At 43.3% G+C, this 19,944-nt stretch overlaps 1 protein-coding gene across 1 annotated transcript; it reads left to right on the top strand.

The window, feature by feature from the left end:
* The first annotated feature begins 2,704 nt into the window (after positions 1-2,704).
* LOC106570979 (doublesex- and mab-3-related transcription factor 2) lies at positions 2,705-6,894 on the top strand. Its single transcript, XM_014143592.3, has 4 exons — positions 2,705-2,916; positions 3,129-3,582; positions 4,135-4,237; positions 5,385-6,894. The coding sequence occupies exons 2-4, from the start codon at positions 3,220-3,222 to the stop codon at positions 6,611-6,613; spliced, it is 1,695 nt and encodes a 564-aa protein (XP_013999067.3). The 5' UTR covers positions 2,705-2,916; positions 3,129-3,219; the 3' UTR covers positions 6,614-6,894.
* Positions 6,895-19,944: the final 13,050 nt, after the last annotated feature.

Raw genomic sequence — 19,944 nt, forward strand, 5'->3', positions numbered from 1 at the left:
GTCAAATTCTTCCTCTCAGTTCTCATGTAGCCCTAGGCCTAATTTGACCTATTTCCCAAAACACACTCAATTGAAATAATTATGAAATACATGTTGTATTTCACAAATTGTACATTTGTAAATTGTAAATAATAATTAGTTCTTAACTGACTTTTCTAGTTAAATAAAGGTTAAATTAAATAAAATAAAAACAAAATAATGGCAAACGAATATTTCCCATCAGCTCTTTCAGATAAATTATTCAAGCAAATTTGCACAGTTTTAATGAATCTGATCATTTATTATACATAAGCCTAAAAGTGTGATTGTGTTTTATTGTAGTGTAGTAAAGTGTGATTGTGTTTTATCGTAGTGTAGTAAAGTGTGATTGTGTTTTATTGTAGTGTAGTAAAGTGTGATTGTGTTTTATCGTAGTGTAGTAAAGTGTGATTGTGTTTTATCGTAGTGTAGTAAAGTGTGATTGTGTTTTATCGTAGTGTAGTAAAGTGTGATTGTGTTTTATCGTAGTGTAATCTATAACCTAAGACAACTGCTAATATCCAGAGAACAATTTCATCTTTATGAAAAAATTTATTTAGTATCATCCAGCTGGTACAGACTATTTCATCATGTTTTTTGTTGTTGAATTATTTTTGCAACATTTTAGACAACGCACAAAAAGGAATATACTTATATAATGCAATTCCTTATATGCCTGGATAGGTTGTGTATCATCTAATATTTTTCAAAGGAACCTCATTGTGGAAAAGATTGATAAAAAAACGTGTCTTGCACATGGCCGTAGTCCTACTGTGGACCAACTCAACATGTTCTGAAAGCTGCCATGTATTTAAATAACCCCCTATTTTAACGACCGACTCAACATGTTCTGAAAAGCTGCCAAGTATTTGAACAACCCCCTATTTTAAGGAGCGACTCAACATTTTATTTGTTTTATTTTTTATTTAACATTTATTTAACTAAGAACAAATTCTTATTTACAATGACGGCCTAGGAACAGTGGGTTAACTGCCTTGTTCAGTGGGCACATGTTTGTTTCCTTTACTTTTTGTATTCATGGCGGTACCAAAGTGAAGGAAACGGCTTCAACATCTGTGGTCCCTCAAAATAAAATTGCAATTAGTCAAATGTTTTGGTCTAAAACAGAAGCGTCTGAAACACACGTAAAATCGATCTCCGAATGAGTCTTCTCTCCCGTGGTTAAGACAAACAGAAAACTCTTTTGGTCCGGTCAACATTGTTCTTATTGTCCGGTGTCACTTTACGCGGCACGGCTCCCTAACCTATTGGTTGTCAAGAGGGATAACCTCTACATTCCTAGGATGTCACATTTACATCGCACTTATTGAAACACCAGTCTGTTGATCTATAGCTGACATTCTGGAGATTTCTTTTCATGTCGCAGTATGTGTATCATAACTAACTCCCCAGTCTGTCGGTCTGTCGGTCGGTGCAGACAGACAGGCAGGCAGTGAGAGTTGTGTTTTGTATTATCTAGTCCCGCATGCTGACAATGTGTTTTCACAGAGGCGTTTGTTGTGTCAACTTTCTAATCAGCCCAATCTGTACTGTGTCACTTTGTCTCACTAACTCCAGCTGCTCACTCTGACTGGGAAGTGATTAGGTAATGTAACAACCAACTAGGCTACCGGCTAACTTCCCAGTCTATAGGCACCTCAATAGCAGCTATAGTAGGCCTGTCGGTGCTTTAATAAAAACATGTTAGGCCTATAAGAATGTCATAAAATGATATGAGAAACCAAGATTTTATAATCTAAAATAAAGAGGCTGCATGAAGGCCTAATTCGGCCTACTGCATGACAAAAAGTACAAAGCCTCTGGGATAGTTTAGTCGTATCTTGCAGCTGATTATAATATTATTGACTATTATTTTGAGTAATATTTTAATACTAACTAGATCTTCAAAGCCACCTTGAAATTCTCAATATGTTGTTATCTAAATTTGAATACAAATGAAAAGCCATTTTTTTGTCTTTGCCTGCAAATTTGATTAGCATTATTAAGAGGCCTAAACAAATATACAACATAAACAACACATCGAACAAAATGCATGCATATTATAGACGATAACCAACTAAAAGCCCAATATCTAAAAATACCATAGGCCTATTATTATATGAAAGCCTAAATGCTATTGACTAATTTAGAATTGAATAGGGCCTAATTGGGATTTCTTCCCAAAACAGCAATACTAGTTCATCAAAAGGCGAACGAAACTGACATTTATATCCTTCCCTGTGGCTCAGTTGGTAGAGCATGGTGTTTGCAACGCCAGGGTTGTGGGTTCGATTCCCACGGGGGGCCAGTACAAAAAAAGTCAAATGCATGAGATTAAATGTATGTATTCACTACTCTAAATCGCTCTGGATAAGAGCGTCTGCTAAATGACTAAAATGTTGTATTTTCTGTCAGGCAAAAGTTCTTCCCGTGTATCAGGTGATAGTGGATCTTACCATAGAATTAGTCCTAGACTATAGTATAGGCCATCATTACATCACGAGGCCACCTAAATCTCTCTCTCTGCTCCTCAATATGTTGAATAATCATTTCCTCGTTCTGTTTAGATTGTAACTGCACTCCGTTACAAACGTTTCCATTGAGAAAGAAAACGTCCCGGAACAGCCAATCGGTTCGGTTGGGTTGAAAACGAGCCAATCACGTTTAAATCCGCGCGCACCCAAATAGGGGTGGCGTTCTGGCTCGAGCCTCGGAGAGAACCGTGACAGACCGGTTCAGGACACGTCGGGACGTCTCTGTATTGAAGAATAATTAAGCAGCGGTGTCTGTCAGTGCTGTTCCTCAGTTCAGAGCTCACTGACTAGAGACAAACTGCAATGAGGAGTGGATGGATGCTGCAAGACCGTTTACATCTGTTCTGGAGGAGCCTGCATTGAGGTAATGCTTTACTCATTTATGTAACTCGTTTTCGACACGTCATAGATTGGAGGGAATACACGTATATTTCTCATTTATATGTTTATTGGTCATTTATTAAACTAGCATCTATGACGACACTGGCATATTTGAAACATTTTTCCATAGGACTTTTAGAGGTTGCCCGCAAGGATATAATGACAGATAAAATGGGATCATTATTTTCATTTCAGATTGTACTGACTGCAGTGAGGCAACCGTCGCTTGAGCCAGAATTTGGAAAGAGTACATTAGGTACGAGGCACCGGGAGACAGGCGGCAGATATGATGAAGGATATGTCCGGTCCGGAGTTTGAGATCGACGTGGAAAGTCTGGAGACCGAGAGCGACGACCAGGACCGTTCGGACTACAGCTCATCTCTTCCCGGCGCAGGGTACGACGAGCCGGGGGCCAAGGGAGATGACAAGCCGCCGGGGACCACCAGCCCCGGGAACTGCGAACCGAGGAAGCTGAGCCGGACGCCGAAGTGTGCCCGCTGCAGGAACCACGGTGTGGTGTCGTGTCTGAAGGGGCATAAGCGGTTCTGCCGCTGGAGGGACTGCCAGTGTGCCAACTGTCTTCTGGTGGTGGAGAGACAGCGGGTCATGGCGGCTCAAGTGGCACTACGGAGACAACAAGCTACAGAGGTGTGTGTGGACCTTTCTAAAGTCGTGTACATTACTATTATAAGGTGTGTGTGTTTTCGATTATTCGAGAGGGTGTAAAACTCCTTAGTTTCACCAGGATTTTTGGGGGGGTAACAATGTTGGCAGTACTGTAGATCTCGATTTTCTTCATTGTAATTTTTTTTTTCTTTTCTTCAACTAGACAAATGTTGACATGTTCCTTAGTTTGTCTGTTTGACATTGAAATGATACGGACTGAGAGAGAAGTAGCACATTGTAATAAATACTATTTTTTAATGATCAAGTTTAGTTTTAGTTTATAAAGTTTATTTTATTTATTTTCACACCAATCAAAGTAACCTGTGGGGATGATAAACTCAGAATGGACTTACAGGAAACCTTACCATCATTTAAATCGTAAATGCACATCACTAATTATAAGTACATGAAAATACATCTTTGTATTACTTTAAAAAAAAATGGGAGTGGTATTAAATAATAATTTGAAAACACCATAATATGGCCTCTGAAATAATGATTCGATTTAATTAATTTGTTCTGTAATTTTATCAGGATAAAAAGGGAATTTCTGGGAAGCAGATTCCAGCAGAGAGAAGAGCTCTTTACCAGAGACACATCAGACCATCAACCATGCTGGCTAAGAGCATTCTGGAAGGTAAGGCGGTTCTATTATATTATATTCTATTCTATTGTTAGGTAAGGCAGTTCTATTCTATTCTATTCTATTCTATTGTTAGGTAAGGCGGTTGTATTATATTCTAGTCTATTCTATTCGATTCTATTCTATTGTTAAGGCAGTCTGTCCTTTTTACTGGTAATGGTGTTACTGAATCAACTGGTGTTGCAGCCTATTTATCATCCCCTCACCTCTATTAATACATAATGATAATCTCTATCACTCTATTATCTCCTCTCCTCCATTAATACATAATGATCATCTCTATCACCCTATCATCTCCTCTCCTCCATTAATACATAATGATCATCTCTATCACTCTATCATCTCCTCCATTAATACATAATGATCATCTCTATCACTCTATCATCTCCTCTCCTCCATTAATACATAATGATAATCTCTATCACTCTATCATCTCCTCCATTAATACATAATGATCATCTCTATCATCTCCTCTCCTCTATTAATACATAATGATCATCTCTATCACTCTATCATCTCCTCTCCTCCATTAATACATAATGATAATCTCTGTTATAATGATTTTCCTTCATCTTTCTCTTCTCTGTTATAATGATGTTTCTTCATCTTTCTCTTCTCTTTCTTTCTTGTAGTGTTTCTTGGATTTCTGTCCCTTTCCGTTTCAATTAAGCCACCTCCTCATTGCTCTGTGGACAGTTTAACTTCCGTAAGCACAGACCTGTTATGATATCCTTATTTTCTAGGTTTCAAATAAAACTTAGTGGGCACAATACAATTGTAGATAAAAAAAGAAAACATTTTAGTCTAGCTAAATGAATACTTACTAGTATACTAGTGTAGGTCAACCGAGCGCCAGACATGTGAAAGGACATTTGTTAAATGTCTAAACTATTGATAAACCTTGATGATTCAATATGCCTAACTCCAGAATGTAACCTTGATATCATTTAATTCACTGCAATTAACACATCAAGTATACTTCACTAGTTACTTCATAACTGAACCAAAACATCAAGTCTAGTCCAGAATTAAATAGAATAGCATATTATATAGTATTATATTAGTATTATATAGTATTATATTAGTATGATATAGTATCTCTATGTTGTCTAACCTCCTCCCCTGTCCTGTCTCCTCTCAGGGTACCGTCCGGTGCAGGGTGACCCGTACATGGGGGCCAGCCCCCCCCTCCCACCTCCCCTCAGCGACAGGATGAGGAAGAGGAGAGCGTTTGCTGACAAAGAGCTGGAGAGTGTCATGCTGGAGAGAGAGTACAAGGAGAGAGAGCTGCTAGAACCTTCCCAGGCTGCTACAGCCTCTCTGCTCTTCCCCAACAGTCTGGTCCGCCATGCTGCGGAGTACAAGTCCTACAAGACGGCCTACTCAGCCTCCGCCCCGGAGGAGCCTCACCACAACAACAAGGACCTCTGTCACTTCCTGTCGCCCAGCTGTGTGGACCTCTCCCTGCAGTACTCCGCCGGCACCGGCAACATGGAGCTCATCTCCTCCAATGTCTCCGTGGCGACCACCTACCGCCAGTATCCTCTGACCTCTCCGCTGACCTCTTCGCGGGGGTTCATGGTGTGGCCGCGTGGCCCCTCCCTTCTGTACCAGCAGTGCCTGCTCAATGCCACGGCCGTCCAGAACATGAAGCCAGGTGCGGCCTGGGAGCCCAGAATGATGGCCGCCGCCGCAGAGAGCCTGCCGTCCGACCTCGACGCCATGGCAACCGCCACCCCCACCTCGGCCACCAAGCTGAAGGGTTTGAGATTTGCGGCGGGCCTCCCCGAGGGTTCTGAACCCCAGCTGCAGGATGGCCCCGCACAGTCCCCTCTCACCCAGGGGGGGCACTGCAAACGATCAGCCTTCTCTCCGCCAAAGAGAGGCTTCGGACAGGCCTTCCCCCCTAGTACACCTCACCTCCAACCTCACTCCCAGCCTCACCCTTACCCCCCTAGCCACGAACATGTCGTGAACAAGCTGAGCAAGGACAGTGCCAAACACACACTATCCATGAAGCTCAACTCCTTTCATTCACTCATCCAGCAGACACTGAGTGAGAAGGCTAGGGACGGGGCTGGAGAGCAAGAGAGGGCCGGGGCTGAGGTAGGAGCTGGGGCTGGGGAGAGAGCTGGGACCGGGGTCGAGCTCCGGGGCCCCTACTGTAAAGAACTGCTGGAGGAAGCAGCCAGAAAGTACCGTGAAGGACCTTCTAAGGACTTCTACAGTTTCAAAGATTCTGATAGATACAGCAAGGAGTTGCTGACTACGTCAGCTGGGACCAAGGTGGTGTCCGGCGAGTCCCTGTCCTTCTCTGTCGAGGCCATTCTGAAGAGACCGTCACCTGCTATGAACAGGGCTTCACAGTAATAACAGTCATGTCTATCTGATGAACAGGGACCAAAAACCTACCTGGTAATTTGTGATACCTTGGCCCATTTTTCTGCTTTGAGGTCTCCGTTATTGGCTAAATAATTACTATTTTGCACAAACCCTGAATTTAGACTGGCCCACTCGTCTACAGATGGACCAACCATTTGCCGAACTACCCTGTGGACAATCCGTTTCTCACATGGGCGGGCACACACACACACACACACACACACACACACACACACACACACACACACACACACACACACACACACACACACACCACACACACACACACACACACACACACACACACACACACACACACACACACACACACACACAATTAGATGCATGTGTCTGACAGTGTGCTTGCTGTTGTAATAACTCTCAGTACAGAAACACTTCAACCAGTAATGGACGTGTTTATATGGATGTTATATTTTATACCAGCATAAATGTAAATCTCTTTATGGTGTAGAGTATTTAAATGTATCACTTTAAATGTTGCCATGTAATGTGTCAATAAACTTTATAAAGAGTCAACCCCCTGTTGTATCAGGTTTGTTTTGTTATTATATAGTGTGGTAACATTACATTTGATTTAATTTAACCCTGTTGTAGTGGTCTGGGTGTAGCTGGCGCAGAGGAGTCAGGCGCAGGGCAGCAGAGTAACACAAGTAACTTTACTCAAATATTCCAATAACATGTCGTAATACCGAGCCCACAATAACGGACCGAACATACATAAAATATTCACGCACAAAAACCATGGGGGAAAACAGAGGGTTAAATAATGAACATGTAATTGGGGAATTGAAACCAGGTGTGTAAAAAAAAAAAGACAAAACAAATGGAAAATGAAAAGCGGATCGGCGTTGGCTAGAAGGCCGGTGACGTCGACCGCCGAACGAACAAGGAGAGGGACCGACTCCGGCGGAAGTCGTGACACCAATTGAGTTATCACTTAACACTAATTTGATTTATTAACACTATTGTTACATTAAATTATGTATGTCTTATGATTTAAAAAAATTATTGTTATGGCCTTAAAGTGTGAACAGTCACAAGAGCTGAACGTAAAATAATATATGAATACGATGAGGTTTTCTATATGAACAGAAAACTACTGCGTGTAATTGGCATGCTGACAGCAGGAATATCCACCAGAGCTGTCGCCAGAGAATGTAATGTTAATTCCTCTACCATAAGCCGCCTCTCAACATCGTTTTAGAGAATTAGGGTTTACGTTCAACCGGTCTCACAACCGCAGACCACGTGTAACCACGCCATCCCAGGACCTCCACATCCAGACCAGCCGCCCGGATAGCTGATGAAACTGTGGGTTTCCACAATCCAATAATTTCTGTATAAACTGTCAGAAACCATCTCAGGCAAGCTCATCTGCATGCTCGTCGTTCCTCACCAGGGTCTTGACCTGCCTGCAGTTCGGCGTTGTAACCGACTTCAGTGGGCAAATACTCACCTTTGATGACCACTGGCACGCTGGAGAAGTCTACTCTTCACGGATGAATCCCAGTTTCAACTGTACCGGGTAGATGGCAGACGTCATGTGAGTGAGCGGTTTGCTGATGTCAACGTTGTGAAAAGAGTTTCCCATGGTGGCGGTGGGGTTATGGTATGGGTAGACATAAGCTACGGGCAACGAACACAATTGCATTTTGGTGATGGCAATTTGAAATCACAGAGATACTGTGATGAGATCCTGAGGCCCATTGTTGTGCCATTCATCCACTACCATCACCTCATGTTTCAGCATGATAATGCACAGCCCCGTGTTGCAAGGATCTGTACACAATTCCAGGAAGCTGAAAATGTCCCAGTTCTTCCATGGCCTGCATACTCACCAGACATGTCACCCATTGAGCATGTTTGGGATGCTCTGGATTGACGTGTGTGACAGCATGTTCTCGCCAATATCCAGAAACTTAGCACAGCCATTGAAGAGGAGTGGGGCAACATTCCACAGGCCACAAATCAACAGCCTGATCAACTCTATGTGAAGGAGATGTGTCGCGCTGCATGAGACAAATGGTGGTCAGACCAGATACTGATTGGTTTTCTAATCCACGCCCCTACTTTTTTTTAAAGGTATCTGTGACCAACAGATGAATATCTGTATTCCCAGTCATGTGAAATCCATAGATTAGGGCCTAATTCATTAATTTCAGTTGACTGATTTCCTTTTATGAACTGTAACTCAGTAAAATCTTTGAAAGTATTGCATGTTGCGTTTATATTTTTATTCAGTGAAAATGTTTGATGATGTCATTGTTTGTGTTTATTTTGTGAAGTGTATAGTTCTTTTTATTATACATTTTTTATATGAAACTTTATATTGTGAACCAGCATTTAGAGCTTGGCCTTTAGCCAATGACACTGTTAGCTTGGCCTTTAATCAATGACACTGTTAGCTTGGCCTTTAGCCAATGACACTGTTAGCTTGGCCTTTAGCCAATGACACTGTTAGCTTGGCCTTTAATCAATGACACTGTTAGCTTGGCCTTTAGCCAATGACACTGTTAGCTTGGCCTTTAGCCAAAGACACTGTTAGCTTGGCCTTTAGTCAATGACACTGTTAGCTTGGCCGGTAATCAATGACACTGTTAGCTTGGCCTTTAGCCAATGACACTGTTAGCTTGGTCTTTAGCCAATGACACTGTTAGCTTGGCCTTTAATCAATGACACTGTTAGCTTGGCCTTTAGCCAATGACACTGTTAGCTTGGCCTTTAGTCAATGACACTGTTAGCTTGGCCGGTAATCAATGACACTGTTAGCTTGGCCTTTAGCCAATGACACTGTTAGCTTGGCCTTTAGCCAATGACACTGTTAGCTTGGCCGGTAATCAATGACGCCTTTAGCTTGGCCGGTAATCAATGACACCTTTAGCTTGGCCGGTAATCAATGACACCTTTAGCTTGGCCGGTAATCAATGACGCCTTTAGCTTGGCCGGTAATCAATGACACCTTTAGCTTGGCTGGTAATCAATGACGCCTTTAGCTTGGCCGGTAATCAATGACGCCTTTAGCTTGGCCGGTAATCAATGTCACCTTTAGCTTGGCCGGTAATCAAAGACACCTTTAGCTTGGCCGGTAATCAAAGACACCTTTAGCTTGGCCGGTAATCAATGACACCTTTAGCTTGGCCGGTAATCAATGTCACCTTTAGCTTGGCCGGTAATCAAAGACACCTTTAGCTTGGCCGGTAATCAAAGACACCTTTAGCTTGGCCGGTAATCAAAGACACCTTTAGCTTGGCCGGTAATCAATGACACCTTTAGCTTGGCCGGTAATCAATGACACCTTTGTGTTTTATGTTCTTTGATAACATTTGATCTCTTTTGTTGCCGTGCTTGTTTTTTCATTTCATTGTTTTAAGTATGTTGCATTTTTAAATGCACTTCAAATGACTTGCCTAGTTAAAAAGGTTAAATAAAAAAAACATTTAAAAAAAAAGTTTGAATTGAAGTTTGATTTAACTGATGATTGTATGAATGTAGTCTCCGTTAACTTTATAGTCTATCATTCTCATTAAGACGATTAATTAATGTATGAACTAGGTTATAGGCCTACTAAATAAATGTTTAGAGTAGAATGCGCGCTGAACTGGTGCGTGATATCAGTACAATCCAGGCTGTATCACATCCGACCGTGATTGGGAGTCTCATAGGGCAGCGCACAATTGGCCCAGAGCCGTCCGGGTTTGGCCGGGGTAGGCCGTCATTGTAAATAAGAATTTGTTCTTAACTGACTTGCCTAGTTAAATAAAATAAAATAAATAGACAAGGCGTTAGAGGCTATTAGCATGTGTAAAGATTCATGACTTCCAGAGCCAACTAGTCAAGACAGGTCAAGTTCTGTTTTTATTCTGACATCTCAATACTGAGCTTCTACTTCTTATCATTGAATATATTCTGACTTACATTCACACACTAGGATGCTGTGTAAGAGATACCAGATAGAAGGTGAAGAAGAGGGATGCAACTTGGTAAGGCTACTAACACACAGTGTCGTGCAACGCCACATGCACTGCAGAACAAAAGGAGGAATGTTAGTTTGGTCAGGTTTAAGTAGGGTGGCAGCGGTGATTTAAGGAGAGTGAGGACAGGTGTGGAGGCTGATTACCAATGAGTTGCAGATGATGCTTGTTGAGGAGTTGCGTTCAATGCGACTAGTTAAAGCAGCTGGTGCTTGTTGAGATGCTAGGGAGTTGCATTCAAGGCAACTAGTGTTGCATTCAAGTCTGGTCCTATCTCGTATATTTTAGTTAATTCTTAGCAACATTTCACGAGTTTATCGAACAGACATTGAAATTGGTTTTGAATATCCCTAGAGGAAATGGAAAATATGTGAGAATGAGGATCCAGGAGGGAATGAGAATGGACTGGATGAAGCAGAGGGATGCAGATGAAGGATCCAGGAGGGAATGAGAATGGACTGGATGAAGCAGAGGGATGCAGAATAAGGATCCAGGGGGTGGAGTCTGTAGAGTTTGGCTTGGAGCCTCAGGTAGATATCGTTGTCAAGCCATGGTAGGGATGACAATCCCCAAAAACAAACCTCCAACTTAGTCTGGAGAGGAAGTGAGCTGTTCTGGACTGCAGGTGCTGAATGGTTGGCGGTATAGTTGAGGTCGTACAGGCGTATGGACGAGATGCCCAAGGAGTGAACCAAACTTAGATCCCAGGAGAGCAGGTAGAAGCAATGGTGGAAAGGAAAAAACTATTTTGAAGAAAGAAAACCTTGAGCTGAGCCTGAGCCTGAAAACCAGGCTCAGCTGGGTATCCAAACCTCTTTTGGCTGGTTGGGTAGGATTTGATGCGTGAGGTAGATGGGTTCCGTGAATGAGGCAGGGACTGGAAGACTGTGCTTGAGTTCTGAAAGATGAGCATGTCGTGGGCTGTTGATGTCAGAGCATGTTGTGGGCTGTTGACCTCATGCACGTTCTGAAAGATGACCATGTTGTGGGCTGTTGACGTCAGAGCATGTTGTGGGCTGTTGACGTCAGATCATGTTGTGGATTGTTGATGTCAGATCATGTTGTGGGCTGTTGATGTCAGAGCATGTAGGAATGATAGGCTTGACGAATAGGGGATTGGATGGAAAGGCGTGTTGAGATTGTCTGAGCTGTAGGAAGTAGGTGAGTGGTTTATGAAGGCTGAGGGTAGATGGTAGCCGTAATAGGTAGACTGGTTTGGTTCTGCCAAACTGATCGGTGTACTATGTGATGGTGAATATAAATGTATCTTTGCCGAGGATGGTGATGTCTGACATGCTAAGATGATAGGAAGGGATGCAGGTAGAAGATGAGGACGGATTGCGGACTTTGACTTTGGCAAGCCCAGCCGATTTGAACAGAGGCAGTTGGTTAACTCATCCAGTAGAGATTCTCAGCTGGTAACTGGCTGAGCTGGCTGGGATGTGATAGTTCATTGCTGTTAAGGACGGAAGGTGAGACGCTCCGGCGGTGGCAATCACGGGACCAGCGGGACAGGGATTGAAGCGAGGTCGTCACTGACAGAGAGAGGGCGTGAGCTGCCACCGGGGTGTCGAATGGGTGTTGAAGGTAAACATAGTAACCAGGTCTTTGGAGGACAGGAGACGACAGCCGAAGAAAGGAAGAGAGGCAAGGCAGTGTTGGGGATCCATCCGGGGCCGCTGAGTTTGGGGCAGACAGGATGCAGGCATTAGGCGATGGACAGCCTGCTGGTGAAGAGCCGACAGTAAATCAAATAAAATGTTATTTGTCACGTGCCGAATACAACAGGTGCAAACCATACAGTGAAATACTTACTTACAAGCCCTTAACCAACAATGCAGTTTTAAGAAAATACAAAAAAAGTAAGAGATAAGAATAACAAATATTAAAGAGCAGCAGTAAAACAACAATAGCAGGGCTATATACAGTCAATGTCAATGAGTCAATGTGTGTGGGCACCGGTGTCGAGTATAATTGAGGCAATATGTACATGTAGGTAGAGTTATTAAAGTGACTGTGCATAGATAATAACAGAGAGTAGAAGCAGCGTGGGGGCAATGCAAATAGTTTGGGTAGCCACTTGATTAGAAGTTCAGGATTCTTATGGTTTGGGGTGGAAGCTGTTTAGAAGCCTCTTGGACCTAGACTTGGCGCTCCAAAAGCGCTTCCTGTGCGGTAGCAGAGAGAACAGTCTGACTAGGGTGGCTGGAGTCTTTGACATTTTTTAGGGCCTTCCTCTGACACCATCTGGTATAGAGGTCCTGGATGGCAGGAAGCTTGGCCCCGGTGGCCGTGTGCATTAACCTCTGTAGTGCCTTGAGGTCAGAGGATGAGCAGTTGCCATACCAGGCGGTGATGCAACCCGTCAGGATGCTCTCGATGGTGCAGCTGTAAAACCTTTTGAGGATCTGAGGACCCATGCCAAATCTTTTCAGTCTCCTGCGGGGGAATAGGTTTTGTCGTGACCTCTTCACGATTGTCTTGGTGTGCTTGGACCATGTCCGTTTGTTGTTGATGTGAATGCGAAGGAACTTGAAGCTCTTGAAGTACAGCTGTCGAGAGCACTCCAGTACTTACATTTTTTAAAATGTACCCTTCATTTAGCTAGACAAGTCATGCTGACATTCCACTGCAGGAGCCTGGAGACAGTGACAGCCGAAAACAGGCAATGGCAGTCATAGATTATTGTGCTATCCAAACGAACAGCCAGATCTATAATGATGGAGTGAGAGAGGGTGAGCCTCTGCCATAGCAGCAGTCACGGGTCCAGCAGGACCTTGTAGGATCTGCTGGCGAAACGAGGAAGAGACTGGGTGCGAATTGATGAGTACCTTTCTCCTTCCTCCCCCCTTCTGACACCCAGGTGGTGACATTCATTTCTGCGTGCCTGGTAGATATCTCAGCTTGGATGTCGGCCCACCACCTCAAGCTCAACTTCAATAAGACAGAGGTTTTCAGCCTCCCAGGGAAGGCCTGCCCGCTCCAAGACCTATCCATTAAGGTTGACAACTCCAGTGTCCCCCTCCCAGAGTGCAAATAACCTTGGTGTGACCAGCACTCTGCCGTTCTCTGCAAACATCAAAGCAGTGACCCGCTCCTGCAGGTTCATGCTGTACAACATCCGTAGAGGGACACCTTTTCTCACACAAGAAGCAGCGCTGGTCCTAATCCAGTCACTTGTCCTCTCCTGTCTGGACTACTGAAGGCTGGGCTCTCCACTTGTGCCATCAAACCTCAGCAACTTATCCAGAACATTGCAACCCACCTTGTGTTCAACCTTCCCAAGATCTCCATGTCACCACCCTCCTCCGCACACTCCACTGGCTTCTTGTTAAAGCTCTCATCCACTACAATCAAGTAACAGCTGGTGCGCAATGTCTAATATTAAGGAAGTGTCAAGGTATTGCTCGCCTGAGGTAGAGTACCTCAAGATAAGCTGTAGACCACACTATCTACCAAGAGAGTGTACATCTATATTTTTCATAGCCGTCTATTTACCACCACAAACTGATGCTGGCACTAAGACAGCACTCAATGAGCTGTATAAGGCCATAAGCAAACAAGAAAATGCTCATCCAGAAGCGGTGCTCCTAGTGGCCGGGGAATTTAATGCAGGCCTAATTTCTACCTGCATGTCACATTTGCAACCAGAGGAACAAAGAAAAAACTCTAGGACACTTTTACTCCACACACAGAGATGCGTCAAAAGCTATCCCTTGCCCTCAATTTGGCATATCTGACCATAATTCTATCCTCCTGATTCCTGCTTACAAGAAAAACTAAAGCAGGAAGCACCAGTGACTCGCTCAATATGGAAGTGGTCAGATAACACGGATGCTACGCTACAGGACTGTTAGCACAGACTGGAATATGTTCCAGGATTCAGCCAATGGCATTGAGAAGTATTCCACCTGTGTTGACAAGTTGAATGTACCGAGCTGTCTGTTTAAACTATTAGCACACACCTCGGATACCCCATGCGTACCCCACAAGACATGCCACCAGAGGTCTCTTCACAATCCCCAAGTCCAGAACAGACTATGGGAGGCGCAAAGTACTCCATAGAGCCATGGCTACATGGAACTCTATTTCACATCAGGTAACTGATGCAGCAGTAGAATCAGATTTAAAAAAACGGTAAAAATAAACCTTATGATACAGCAGGGACTGTGAAGAGACACACACAGGTACAGACACACGCATACACACACAAATGCTAGCATTCTACACATATGTACATTGTAATGTTGTTGTGTGATGGTATTGTACATGTTGTATTGTAGATATGTAGTGGTGTAATAATGTTATATGATGTACTATTTTAACTTTGTTTTATGTGTAATGTAAGTGCTTTAATGTGTTTGGACCCCAGGAAGAATAGCTGCTGCTTTGGCAGGAACTTATGGGGATCATAATAAACCCCAGGAAGAGTAGCTGCTGCTTTGGCAGGAACTTATGGGGATCATAATAAACCCCAGGAAGAGTAGCTGCTGCCTTGGCAGGAACTAATGGGGATCCATAATAAACCCCAGGAAGAGTAGCTGCTGCCTTGGCAGGAACTTATGGGGATCCATAATAAACCCCAGGAAGAGTAGCTGCTGCTTTGGCAGGAACTAATGGGGATCCATAATAAACCCCAGGAAGAGTAGCTGCTGCCTTGGCAGGAACTAATGGGGATCACCATGGCCAAGACCAAAGAGCTCTCCAAGGATGTCAGGGACAAGATTGTAGACCTACACAAGGCTGGAAGTGGCTACAAGACCATCGCCAAGCAGCTTGGTGAGAAGGTGACAACAGTTGGTGCGATTATTCGCAAATGGAAGAAACACAAAAGAACTGTCAATCTCCCTCGGCCTGGGGCTCCATGCAAGATCTCACCTCGTTGAGTTGCAATGATCATGAGAACGGTGAGGAATCAGCCCAGATCTACACGGGAGGATCTTGCCAATGATCTCAAGGCAGCTGGGACCATTGTCACCAAGAAAACAATTGGTAACACACTACGCCGTGAAGGACTGAAATCCTGCAGCGCCCGCAAAGTCCCCCTGCTCAAGAAAGCACATATACATGCCCGTCTGAAGTTTGCCAATGAACATCTGAATGATTCAGAGGATAACTGGGTGAAAGTGTTGTGGTCAGATGAGACCAAAATGGAGCTCTTTGGCATCAACTCAACTCTCCGTGTTTGGAGGAGGGGAATGCTGCCTATGACCCCCATCCCCACCGTCAAATATGGAGATGGAAACATTATGCTTTGGGGGTGTTTTTCTGCTAAGGGGACAGGACAACTTTACCGCATCAAAGGGACGATGGACGGGGCTATGTACCGTCAAATCTTGGGTGAGAACCTCCTTCCCTCAGCCAAGGCATTGAAAATGGGTCGTGGATGGGTATTCCAGCATGACAATGACCCAAAACACATGGCCAAGGCAACAAAGGAGTGGCTCAAGAAGAAGCACATTAAGGTTCTGGAGTGGCCTAGCCAGTCTCCAGACCTTAATCCCATAGAAAATCTGTGGAGTGAGCTGAAGGTTCGAGTTGCCAAACGTCAGCCTCGAAACCCTAATGACTTGGAGAAGATCTGCAAAGGTGGAGTGGGACAAAATTCCTCCTGAGATGTGTGCAAACCTGGTGGCCAACTACAAGAAACGTCTGACCTCTGTGATTGCCAACAAGGGTACTAAGTCATGTTTTGCGGAGGGGTCAAATACTTATTTCTCTCATTAAAATGCAAATCAATTTATAACATTTTTGACATGCATTTTTCTGGATTTTTTGTTGTTATTCTGTCTCTCACTGTTCAAATAAACCTACCATTAAAATTATAGACTGATCATTTCTTTGACAGTGGGCAAACTTACAAAATCAGCAGGGGATCAAATACTTTTTTCCCCCACTGTATAGTATTTTGGAAATAGACTCATGATTGAGAATGCGGTACCAATTTAACTCCTATGTGGTTATAGTTCCCCATCCCTTTAAATTGTATAGGGGACAGATTGGAGTCTCAGCAAGTCTTTGCCCTTATTAAATAGTTGAGTATTTTGCCATGTCCTTTTGGTCGGTTTTGGCCTGTAGTGACTGCCAGTTTAGAAGCCGTTAAGGCCTCTAGAAGTGATATAAAACACCACATTTTAAAAGAATATGCTGAAATGTGTGAACACCTGCTTGCACCAAATCTCTTGTAATTATAGTAAAACACTGTGAAATACAAACCCCCTTCCCTCAATGAATTTCATTAATTCATCCAGTCAGTCATTCATCCATTCATTCCGATTATGGTACCATTGACCTTTTTTTTAACAGTGTAACATAAATATACTGTGTGTCATTACACAGCACTTGCTTTGATACTGCATCTATTTTACAGTAGGAATTATATTTGCCACCGAGCTGCCAGTAAACTACTGTCATCTTCAAGTTAAACCCCTCAATAGTGTTTGTCATTTTCCAGATATGTTTATCAAATCGAAGTACAGCGCAGTGAGTACATGTTTGAATGAGTAGAGCAATACTTTCTTGATCTCAACTTGGTCGTGGTGTTATAGCACTAGATACTGTAGGAACCAGTAGTGGACTAGATACTGTAGAAACCAGTAGTGGACTAGATACTGTAGGAACCAGTAGTGGACTAGATACTGTAGGAACCAGTAGTGGTGTTATAGGACTAGATACTGTAGGAACCAGTAGTGGACTAGATACTGTAGAAACCAGTAGTGGACTAGATACTGTAGGAACCAGTAGTGGACTAGATACTGTAGGAACCAGTAGTGGTGTTATAGGACTAGATACTGTAGGAACCAGTGGTGGACTAGATACTGTAGGAACCAGTAGTGGACTAGATACTGTAGGAACCAGTAGTGGACTAGATACTGTAGGAACCAGTAGTGGTGTTATAAGACTAGATACTGTAGGAACCAGTAGTGGACTAGATACCGTAGGAACCAGTAGTGGACTAGATACTGTAGGAACCAGTAGTGGACTAGATACTGTAGGAACCAGTAGTGGTGTTATAGGACTAGATACTGTAGGAACCAGTACTGGACTAGATACTGTAGGAACCAGTAGTGGTGTTATGGGACTAGATACTGTAGGAACCAGTAGTGGACTAGATACTGTAGGAACCAGTAGTGGACTAGATACTGTAGGAACCAGTAGTGGACTAGATACTGTAGGAACCAGTAGTGGTGTTATAGGACTAGATACTGTAGGAACCAGTAGTGGTGTTATAGGACTAGATACTGTAGGAACCAGTAGTGGACTAGATACTGTAGGAACCAGTAGTGGTGTTATAGGACTAGATACTGTAGGAACCAGTAGTGGACTAGATACTGTAGGAACCAGTAGTGGACTAGATACTGTAGGAACCCGTGGTGGACTAGATACTGTAGGAACCAGTAGTGGACTAGATACTGTAGGAACCAGTAGTGGTGTTATAGGACTAGATACTGTAGGAACTAGTAGTGGACTAGATACTGTAGGAACCAGTAGTGGACTAGATACACTAGGAACCAGTAGTGGACTAGATACTGTAGGAACCAGTATTGGACTAGATACTGTAGGAACCAGTAGTGGACTAGATACTGTAGGAACCAGTAGTTGTGTTATAGGACTAGATACTGTAGGAACCAGTAGTGGTGTTATAGGACTAGATACTGTAGGAACCAGTAGCAGACTAGATACTGTAGGAACCAGTAGTGGTGTTATAGGACTAGATACTGTAGGAACCAGTAGCAGACTAGATACTGTAGGAACCAGTAGTGGTGTTATAGGACTAGATACTGCAGGAACCAGTAGTGGACTAGATACTGTAGGAACCAGTAGTGGACTAGATACTGTAGGAACCAGTAGTGGTGTTATAGGACTAGATACTGTAGGAACCAGTAGTGGACTAGATACTGTAGGAACCAGTAGTGGACTAGATACTGTAGGAACCAGTAGTGGTGTTATAGGACTAGATACTGTAGGAACCAGTAGTGGACTAGATACTGTCGGAACCAGTAGTGGTGTTATAGGACTAGATACTGTAGGAACGAGTCGTGGTGTTATAGGACTAGATACTGTAGGAACCAGTAGTGGACTAGATACTGTAGGAACCAGTAGTGGACTAGATACTGTAGGAACCAGTAGTGGTGTTATAGGACTAGATACTGTAGGAACCAGTAGTGGTGTTATAGGACTAGATACTGTAGGAACCAGTAGTATTATTTTATTATTAATAATAATAAGGGGGGTAGTTCAAAAATGAACCCCAAAAGGTTGTTCAAAAGGGTAATCGAGGATCCACTAAAAGGGGTTATTTGAAGAATTATAGGGTTCCCCCAATGTGAAGAATTATAAGGTTCCCCCAATGTGAAGAATTATAGGGTTCCCCCAATGTGAAGAATTATAGGGTTCCCCCAACGTGATGAATTATAGGGTTCTCCCAATGTGATGAATTATAGGGTTCCCCCAATGTGATGAATTATAGGGTTCCCCCAATGTGATGAATTATAGGGTTCCCCCAATGTGAAGAATTATAGTGTTCCCCCAATGTGAAGAATTATAGGGTTCCCCCAATGTGAAGAATTATAGGGTTCCCCCAATGTGATGAATTATAGGGTTCCCCCAATGTGAAGAATTATAGGGTTCCCCCAATGTAATGAATTATAGGGGTTCCCCCAATGTGAAGAATTATAGGGTTCCCCCAATGTGATGAATTATAGGGTTCCCCCAATGTGATGAATTATAGGGTTCCTCCAATGTGATGAATTATAGGGTTCCCCCAATGTGATGAATTATAGGGTTCCTCCAATGTGAAGAATTATAGGGTTCCCCCAATGTGATGAATTATAGGGTTCCTCCAATGTGATGAATTATAGGGGTTCCCCCACAGTTTCAATGTGATGAATTATAGGGGTTCCCCCACAGTTTCAATGTGATGAATTATAGGGTTCCCCCACAGTTTCAATGTGATGAATTATAGTGTTCCCCCAATGTGATGAATTATAGGGTTCCTCCAATGTGATGAATTATAGGGGTTCCCCCACAGTTTCAATGTGATGAATTATAGGGTTCCTCCAATGTGATGAATTATAGGGGTTCCCCCACAGTTTCAATGTGATGAATTATAGGGGTTCCCCCACAGTTTCAATGTGATGAACCCCTTATCTTTTTAGACCAAGGTCTCAGAGCCGGTAGCTATGTTACAATGAGACGCTGGACTATCGCGTCCTAGCGTCTGTGGACTTGTATTTAAGTAATGTCTATGTAAAAGGTGAATGCCCGACAAGAAAGAGGTAAATATGGGGCTGTTTTGAAAGGGGATCATATAAACATTGCTCGATT

The sequence above is a fragment of the Salmo salar genome, chromosome 15, assembly GCF_965601325.2.
Source record: "Salmo salar chromosome 15, fSalSal1, whole genome shotgun sequence".
Taxonomy (NCBI): Eukaryota; Metazoa; Chordata; class Actinopteri; order Salmoniformes; family Salmonidae; genus Salmo; species Salmo salar.

Coding starts and splice junctions, on each gene's coding strand:
- LOC106570979 (XM_014143592.3), top strand. CDS start 3,220: ATGATGAAGGATATGTCCGGTCCGGAGTTTGAGATCGACGTGGAAAGT. Junction 3,583..4,134: donor GGAGACAACAAGCTACAGAG/GTGTGTGTGGAC, acceptor TAATTTTATCAG/GATAAAAAGGGAATTTCTGG. Junction 4,238..5,384: donor GGCTAAGAGCATTCTGGAAG/GTAAGGCGGTTC, acceptor GTCTCCTCTCAG/GGTACCGTCCGGTGCAGGGT.